Genomic DNA, 9192 nt, shown 5'->3' with positions numbered 1-9192 from the left:
ACCCTTTAAGATAATGGCCTATGTCAAGTGTGTGACTTAAGCGGATTTATTATGCCTAAGTCAAAATAAAATGTGACTTAGGCAATTTTTTGAACATGCCTTTGTGACTTAAGTAAGATATGGTAACACTTTATTTTGAAGGTGTCTACATAAGAGTGACATGAGCGTGTCATAAACATGACATGGGATGTGTCATGAACATTAATGACACTTTGAAGTAAAACATTAATGCTCATGGTACTTGTCATGTCATGTTCATGTTCAAAAAATTGCCTAAGTCATTTATTTCTCTTAAGTTACATAATTTACACACAGTGTTATTACTATGCTAATAGCCATCCTTTGTTACATCCTTCTTGAGTGAAATGATCAATAAATGTCATATGTTACACTTTTGGTGAAGTTTTTTGTGTTTCCTGTAAAACTTGAAAAAATTAGTTAGGCGATTATTTTAACAGGGTGGCGATATTTTACTTTAAGTAAAAGTAGCAATACTAGTGTGCAACAATACTACAAGTCCTGCATTAAATATCATACTTTGGCAAAGTACAAGTGTTATCAAAATAAACTTTTAGTGCCAAATTAAAAGTACTTATTATGTAGAATGGCCCATTTCATAATAATATATATTATTTTAATGGCTTATACTGCCCTACAAAGTCTAACTGTAGTAACTACGCAAAGGGTAAAACTGAGAAAAAGTTGTTTAACTTCATCAATGCTGCAGCTGGTAAAATAGAGCTCAATTCACATAATTGCTTAACATACAAAAATACATCCAAATGTAGTTTTTGTATCAATAATCTAAATGTACTTAATTATTTTTAACCACTGCTCAGGAACTATAAAATATAAAGAGCACTTAACAAACATTTGTGTTTTTGTGTGTTTATTTGAACATCTATGAAACAAAGGAAAATCCTACATAACACATAAATAGAATAAATACATCCAAATAACAATGGTTCAAGCTTGTCAGTGTAAATTGAATATGTTATATAAAGATATAAAGCTAAATATATATATATATTAAAATCCATAAATAACATTAACGGGCAATTGTGTCTCTTCACTTCATCCTTCACTCTTTGGCATCAGTGATTCCTCCAGCAGAGATGGCAAACGTGGCCTCGTTCTCAGGCATATCAGGACTAGAAGATATCAAGACAGATAAATGAGAAGAGCAAATGTGAGTCCCTTACACATAAAAAATAAAATTTATTAGTGAGGTCTGAGGTCATGCCTCAGGCCAGATTTAACCCTCTGGAGTCCATCTATTTATTGAAAGCCAGTTGAAAGTGCAATCATAGGAGCTTTCACAGTGTGCCATTTATGTTTCTAGATGAGGGGTCTCAAACTCAAATTACCTGGGGGCCGCTGGAGGCAGTATCAAAATGACCAAAAAAAGACACAAAATTACTAAAAAAAGACACAGAACTACCAAAAAAAGACACAAAATTATTAAAAAGACACAAAATTATTAAAAAGACACAAAATGACCAAAAAAAGACACAAAATCATTTTGAAAAGACACAAAATGATGAATTTTTTGTGAAGATAAACACTATCTGTCAGGAATAAATCACATTGTCCCTCATTTATCAAACGAGCGTAGAAACGAGATGCGCAGATCTGAGTGTATATTTCGTCTAACGATCATATCTCGCCAATCACAGTGTGAGAATGATCGGCTGTTGATAAATGTGGCAGCTCGCAACAATTGTCATTTAAATACCACGCCCTAATATATATATAATATATACCTGATTCGCCTGGAGAGTTTACCACACCGAAGGGCGCAATACGGCCAAAAGGAAGATTTTTTCGCCCCCTAAAGTCAGCTTTATTAGCAAAATGCACCATTACAAATAACAACAGGAGCAAAATACACATTTTACAGAAATAGGCAGCGATGGAGGTTTATGAAATAAAAGTACTTATAGTTATAAACTCAAACAAGTTTGGTGAATTTGGAGTTTTACATTTGGAGCACAGACTTAAAAGTTTAACAGCCTTTTGGTTGAAGGAGGTAAACAAAGTTTTAAAGTGAGTTTTAATTCCAAAAGAAGAGGAAGTTCTGAGAGTCAGAAAGTGAAACGCTGCAACACAACAAACTGGTTTTGTTTGGCAGCATAAAAAGTGAAAAGCAAGGAAATCAGCCAGATAATGGTAAACATTTAATAGCCTCAGGTAGTATTCTGATTAAAGAATTTCACGGTCGCAGGGTGTATGGATTTTAAACGATGAATGTACATGAACAATGATGTAGCCTAAACATGCTTCGGTTTGTCACCATGAAAAAACAAAACATGGCAGTTTTATCAGCTCCAGGCATCGATACAATAGTCTCAGATCAATTTTCAGACTCAGACGTGTCGACTTCTCGCTGACTCAAATTTGCGTAACGAGCTGAGAGCAGACTGAGATCTGATCGTACCCTCCGCTCACGCCCAGACTGATAAATGCCGAGGCTTGCGTAGAAATGATCGTACGCTCGTTTGATAAATGAGGGCCACTATCAAAATCATTTCATGAAAAAAGGTAAAAAATATTTTATTCAACCTTTATGTATACAAACAAAAACTACCTGTCAAATATTTTGGCAATTCTCATCTCTCCACGTCCTTTCCTTAAGCTGATCCGTGTGGTGGAGGCGTGGGCCAGGATGTGCCCACCGATTGGTTTCTTGGGATCAGCTTGAAACCTTAAAAAACAACAACACTGAGTTAGCAACAAAACCATATTTCAAGCACAAAGCCTGTCCCACTTATCCAGAATCAGGGAATTTGTTATCTCTTACGTCATTCCTGCTCCGGGATCAGCTGTCATTTGGTTGGTGACAAACACTGCTACATTGTATTCTAAGGAAAAAAGAAAGAAAAAAATATATATTATTATTATTAACCCTCTGGAGTCTCCAAAAGTGCCAACGCTTTACTTCTTCATGACATCCAGACTAGAAAACAAAGCAGCGTGGAGCCCTACTGTAAATTTACCTCTAAAGTTCTGGCTGTAAACTCCATGAGGCCAGTTTCAGTTTGATGATGATATACCAAGTAAAACTGGAGACAAGCTCAAATAGATTTAGTATGAAATGATAGAACTGGATGGAACCCTCTTATATGTTTTATTTACAACCTTTGTTAACATTTGCAACATTTAAAATTCTTTATTGAGTATGATAGTGTTTTGAAAGTAAAAAAAAAAAGATTCAAAATCACATTTTATGTTGGACTAAAGGACTAAAAAAAGACACAAAATGACCAAAAAAAGACACCAAATGACCAAAAAAAGACACCAAATGACCAAAAGTGTTGCGCTAAACAAGACACAAATAAAATAGAGTCCCACTAGAATAAAAACCAGAGTTGATGACAGATCACACACAATCACAAGATCACATTTATGTTGGTTTTTCTTTGTTTCTTTTTGGTTCAAAATGTTGATCGAGTAAGTCAGAATAACAAATAAATTATTATTAAGTCATATAGGTGAGGTTGTGCTGACCTTCAGAGATCTTCTGCAGCCTGGAGAGCATCTGGGCCAGTTTCTGCTGCCTCTCAGCCAGCTCTCCTCGTCCAGAAAAGTCTACTCTGAACAGAGCCATGATGGAGTCGATGATCTGACGACAGGGAGGAGCAGACAAGAAGAAGAAGACTCAGGGCTTGTCGACTTTAGCAGTGGTCAAATTCAAGCATTTTTCAAGGACTTTCAAGTTAAATTTTCAAGCTTTTCCAGTATCTTACACCTGTTGTAAATTGCATGTTCTAGATGAGTACTTACATACTAAAAGGGGGAGATTTCACTGAACCATACTGCTTCATTCTTAAGTGTAAGAAATCAGGATTTAGAAGGGAATTGAAAAAAGCTGTTTTGAGTAAAGAAATTAAGTTAAATTCAGTTGACTGACATCTGTAAAGCTGCAGAGCCTTATTTTGTATTTTTTTTGTTTAAACTTGTACAGAGACAGTACAGCTCTTAATGAACTGATCTCTGAATGTGTCTGTGTATATGTGTAGGTGCTTGTACTATGTATGTATATACTTGTACTGTGTATGCATGATGCATGTGAATGTTATTGTTATTTGTCTTGCTTTTTAGGGATCCCAGGAAGAATAGTTGTCACCATGGTGACAACTAATGGGGATCCAATAAGCAATAAAAAAAAAAAAAAAACAGTGATGGTATTGCACTTTTAGGATTAACAGTCTTCATTTCAGATATTCTCCTCATTATTTTTTACATTGAACATGTGATTATCTATAGTCTATAGATGGATATAGTCAGATTGCAAGAGAAATACAGTAAGAATTTTAAGCATTTACAAGCACTTTATCCAAAATCCAAGCACTTTTTAAACCTTGAAAATACAACATTTAAATTCAAGCATTTTCAAGTTTTTCAAGCACCCTGAAGACTGAAAGAGAAATCTAGGAAGTTTGTTGTTGTTTAACACAGAAAAACAACAGGAAAGTCTTCTTTCTTGCCCTCAAATGGCCTCACACAGAGAATGACTTAAATACAGAGGGGAAGTGAAACCACAAACATGATGAATATGTGAAAACATGTATTTTGAGTTCATTCCTTACTCACCAGTAATTTGAACACTCCTCCTTCTTCGTGGAATTTGGCTGCTACAAAGTCCAACAGCTCCATCTGGTGTTCACCTGAGAAACGAGCAAGACAGAAGTTTGATAACACCAAATTATTCAACCTTGCCAAAAGTTGGTGTGTGCTGTGTGTTCTCACTGGTGTAGGCTCGAGCATAAAGCACGTTGTCCAACACAGCAGCATGGTCCACATTAAACCTGTCAGCAATGTCTCTCAGTCTGTCTGGACGACTGGAAGCAGGCAGGTAGAAGTCAAGGATAATGTGGAACAAAGGAAAACATACTGATACACATATGAGCAGTCACATCATCACTTCATGACTACTAGCTAATATCTCTCATAATAACATGCTAAAAAAAATCAATTGCCTTATTTTGGAAGAAGACGAGTAGACCGAATGTGACTTTTTGGATTATGCAGATGTTGACAGCTTTACCTTTGGAAAAAATAACATATATGCAGAGAGGGAAACCAGACTTGTTTGAGAAGATTTGGGGATTGTTTACCTTGTTTGTAACAGACCTGGATATAGTGGAAGAAGAAGAAGAAGACTGAGCACTGACTGTTATAATCCTCTCACGGTGGCTATCATGACTTTACAACACGGGACAGTGAAGGACTTTGAATCCACAGGGAATCTGAAAACCTTTTGACTGGTGTATTTAGTCTGAGAGATTAGTGATTGTTTGTTTTTGGTTTGTTTGTATGCTGTTTATATATGTGTGTGTCTGTATGTGTATATGTATCAAGGTTATAATAGTTTTGGATTTTTCATTAGTTTTAGTTTTAATTTCGTTGTGATTTTTTGTTTTCAAATTCAGTTAGTTATAATTAGTTTTTATTTTTGAGAAAATGCTTAGTTTTAGTTTTTTTGTAATGGGGTATTTGTTGGGTGCAAGATTCAATAAGGTCACAATAAATGTTTCCTTTATTTCCTTTGTCTGATCCATCTCAGCCCCAATAAGTTTATTAAGTCATAAAACCAGATAGATGAAATAGATTTCATATCAACCAAAAAGGTTTATGTACAAAAAAAGTTGACAAAGACGAAAATTAAGGACATTTTCACTCTAATTTTAGTTCGTTTTAGTTCGTTTTGTAACCACAAAAAACAGTTTCAGTTATTTATCGTTTTTTTTCAAAAACTCTAATTTTTATTTTTATTTCAGTTAACGAAAATGTATTTTCAATTCTAGTTTTCGTTAACTATAATAACCTTGGTATGTATGTATATGCATATATATATATTTTGGGTACAGTTCTATTCAATCTGATATCCTGTTTATCTATGCTACCAGATACTCCTGTTACTTCTGCCTTTGGGCGGAACTGGACTGTTGCACTGTTGTAATCTTTTTGTATTCATGAAACTGTGCTGAATTGTAATGGTGGTGTATATATAAATATATATATATATATATCTCATAAAAATGTTTTTAAAATGAGCAGATGGTAGGATGTTACAGTTGTTCCCATCATCAATTCATTGTGAGGATACAAAGTGTTCTCTGTGTCTATGAAGATGACTTTCCCTCCTGAGTAGCCGTCCTCGCCTGGCAGCTGAGCAGTGACTGGACAAAAAACATGTATCATCAATTTTATTATTTGATCACTAATAAAAAAATTGACAACAGCTATTTTCAAAAGGCTCCTTACTCACCACAGAAGGTGTGAGACAGCTGGGTTTTTCCTGTGCGGAACTCTGTAGGATGAAAATAATGTAGTAATTGGTTTGAGCCAAGGCTGCAAATATTTAAATATTTATGCTATGATATTTAAACAATATAATCATACAGAGTATTTAGCTATAGGAAGACAACTTCTCACCTCCAAAGGCCTCTGTGATAGCCATACTCTCAACACCTCCACCCAGTAGTTTACTGCAGACATAAATTGTGTAACACAAGTGTAATAGCATATATCATTAAAAAAGGAAAAACTCAAGTTGGATATCTTTGTTTTATAAAAATTGGGGGAAAATGGAAGCCATAAAGACAACATTTTCCAGAGCCCATACATGTTGCCAATATTGGAAAATTAAAAAAGAATAATAACACACATAATGTATGTATATATATTTATAAATCGAAAAAATACAAATACAAATAACATGTTCAGCCATGTAAATTCTACAGTCTACATCAGGGATGGGCAACTTAAATGCTGCAGGGGGCCACAATTTTTCATCGTCACTACCACAGGGCCACATATAGGACCGTGCACTTAACCAGATATGATGAAACTGCAATTTTAAATATGTTTACAGTGCAGTAACTTAACATATTTCATGCTCAAATGCATGTATAACAGTATAAATAGGAATACAAAAGGTTTGAAGCAAATAAAAAATAACCATTTACTGTGATTTCTTTTTTTAGTGCAAGAACAGCAGACCAACATTAATTGCAAGACGTAATTGCACACTGCACACTAAGATTTCATGCTCAAATGCATGTAGTTGTACTGAGGGCCACTTTAAGTGAGGGTGCGGGCCGTATGTGGCCCCCGGGCCTCCAGTTGCCCATCCCTGGTCTACATGTTATCAACACAAAGAGTAAATCTTAACTCAAACTCCTGACTCCCGGTGGTGATGTGGAACACCTGCTTCCTCCTTGTGCTGTACTCAAAGGCAGTCTGGAAACCAACATTCTATAGTGTAAAGAAAATTATCAAAGACTTTAAATGCTCTGTGATCTCAAGTAATTCAGTTAAACAGTAGTGCAGGTTGAACAATGGCATGAAATTCCCAGTAGAAAACTCCACTTTACCAGCATTTTCCCAGCAGCCTCCTTTATCTTGTCCACTTTTGCCTCTGACAGGCCCTTGATGTTGCACAAAGCCTTGCGAGTCGTCATCTGAATCCCCTTCACAGTGCAGATACCCACTAACTTCAGCTTCTTGATGTCTGCCATATTCTGTGGCCGCAGATGAAGAGACACAGAGATACTCACATAGACAGCTGACTTTTAATCTGATGGGTAAAATCGAATGTCACGGCCCTGCTGGATACTCACGATCCCATGTTTCTGCAGAAGGTCAATGTCTTGGAAGAAGGACTCCTGTTATGTTCAGAGAAAAAGAACATCTACATTTTGTGGTTGCTGAAGAGTAAACAAAATGTTTACCAAAAACATCTGTAGCATAATTTACTATGTACCTATGTTTATTAATACTGGTTTTATTATTGACATATATCTATAAAAGCAAGAAGCTTCTGTGTGTTTTGCTTGCGCATGGCACGAAGGTGTGCATCCTCGATTTTAAAGATTTTTGAATTCATTTTTCAAAATATCATTATTTACGTAGGACGTGTTGCGGCATTGCACTGTTTCTGATTGGACGCCTTTTAGGGGAGCTCCGCCCCCTTTTAGGGGAGCTCCGCCCCATTGTGTGATAGGCCTACACCTGGTCAGTAACACAATTCACTCTGGATTTCCACCCTGACTCATCTCATCTGTAAGTCTATTTAGCCTACCTATCTTTAGGAGTTTTAAAGTGGCTACAAGGTTTGATTTTCCAATAATATTCGAATAGTTTCCAGCTAATATCAATGTTCAATGTGTATGTGCTGGATGGTGTGGTACCTTATGAAAAGTAAGTGTTTTATGGAGTTGCAGACGTTGTAGTGGTCTGCATGTAATGGGCAAATTCTGTTATTCACATCCATCTGTTTGTGCTGCATGTAAACGTATTCCCTCCTATATCTGTGTCTGTGTATATATCTAACCCATGTTGAATGATTAAGTTCATTTTTCTTATAATAACTATTTCTGTGTCTCTTTATATCTCAATGTACATTCATGTATTACCCAATATACACTTTGTATATTAACACTACACAAGAGTATTACACCTCATTATACATTCCACTTTCACACACAACCTCATTTGGCCATAATTGAAAAATCTACTTAATCTCCCAATATACAAATACATACTTCTTACTTGCAATGCACTAGTTGTATATGTATATGTAAATATCTGGAAAGTTATTTCGCTGATAATCAGGTTCATAATTAGCATTGATGGCAACTTAATTTAATGCCTTATATCTGTGTGGTCTTGTATAGTCAGTCAATGACAATGTTAATTGTCAAAGATTGGCTGAAATGCTTATCTACAATATCTCACGTCATCATCCTGGAAATGAGCATCATCTTCAACAACCTGGTCCTCTGCAGCTTTCATTTTCAGTGAAGTATGGGTAAATGTAGAAGAATGATGGATTGTGCAGGTTTCTGTTAATCAGCAAGGATCTTTAGCCAATGTTAGCTGTTAGCTGTTAGCCAAGTTAGCTGTTAGCCAAGTTAGCTGTTAGCCAAGTTAGCTGTTAGCTAGCGGTTTGCTAGTTAGTGAATTACTAAATTAGCTAAGTTTCATTATACTCACGACATAAACAAGACTGAACGTAAGACTATCAAAACTAGAACACCTGCTTGTACAATAAGGTTTAACAGTAAACGAGATACTGACTAAAAGTACAAATTTAAGTGTAAAGGAAAATGCTGCTTTTCTTCAATCAGCTTGGCGCGAGCCTCGGCAACTGGCGGGAATTCGTGATTCGTGTCTAATTCATGTGCA

General features: G+C 35.8%; 1 protein-coding gene across 1 annotated transcript; it reads right to left on the bottom strand.

The window, feature by feature from the left end:
* Positions 1-880: 880 nt before the first annotated feature.
* dmc1 (DNA meiotic recombinase 1) lies at positions 881-9162 on the bottom strand. The gene is made up of 14 exons (XM_059324097.1): positions 8919-9162; positions 8743-8878; positions 7626-7670; positions 7380-7526; positions 7178-7260; positions 6439-6491; positions 6272-6313; positions 6110-6182; positions 4750-4841; positions 4594-4667; positions 3508-3622; positions 2801-2861; positions 2588-2704; positions 881-1151 (listed from the first exon to the last, which is right to left on the bottom strand). Exons 2-14 carry the CDS (start codon positions 8797-8799, stop codon positions 1082-1084), a joined length of 1029 nt encoding a protein of 342 aa, XP_059180080.1. The 5' UTR covers positions 8800-8878; positions 8919-9162; the 3' UTR covers positions 881-1081.
* Positions 9163-9192: the final 30 nt, after the last annotated feature.

Source organism: Centropristis striata, chromosome 21 (assembly GCF_030273125.1).
Source record: "Centropristis striata isolate RG_2023a ecotype Rhode Island chromosome 21, C.striata_1.0, whole genome shotgun sequence".
In the NCBI taxonomy this organism is placed as follows: Eukaryota; Metazoa; Chordata; class Actinopteri; order Perciformes; family Serranidae; genus Centropristis; species Centropristis striata.
Note: the sequence above shows the minus strand (reverse complement) of the source record. Positions and strands in the feature narration are given on the sequence as shown.

Bases quoted from the DNA above. Each gene is read 5' to 3' on its own strand.
- dmc1 (XM_059324097.1), bottom strand. From the start codon at position 8,799: ATGAAAGCTGCAGAGGACCAGGTTGTTGAAGATGATGCTCATTTCCAG. The intron at 4,842-6,109 runs GTATCCTCACAA...GCCTGCTTCCAG, and splicing joins ATAGACACAGAGAACACTTT to TCGTCCAGACAGACTGAGAG. The intron at 3,623-4,593 runs GTGAGTAAGGAA...CCCTGTCGTCAG, and splicing joins GAGGAGTGTTCAAATTACTG to ATCATCGACTCCATCATGGC.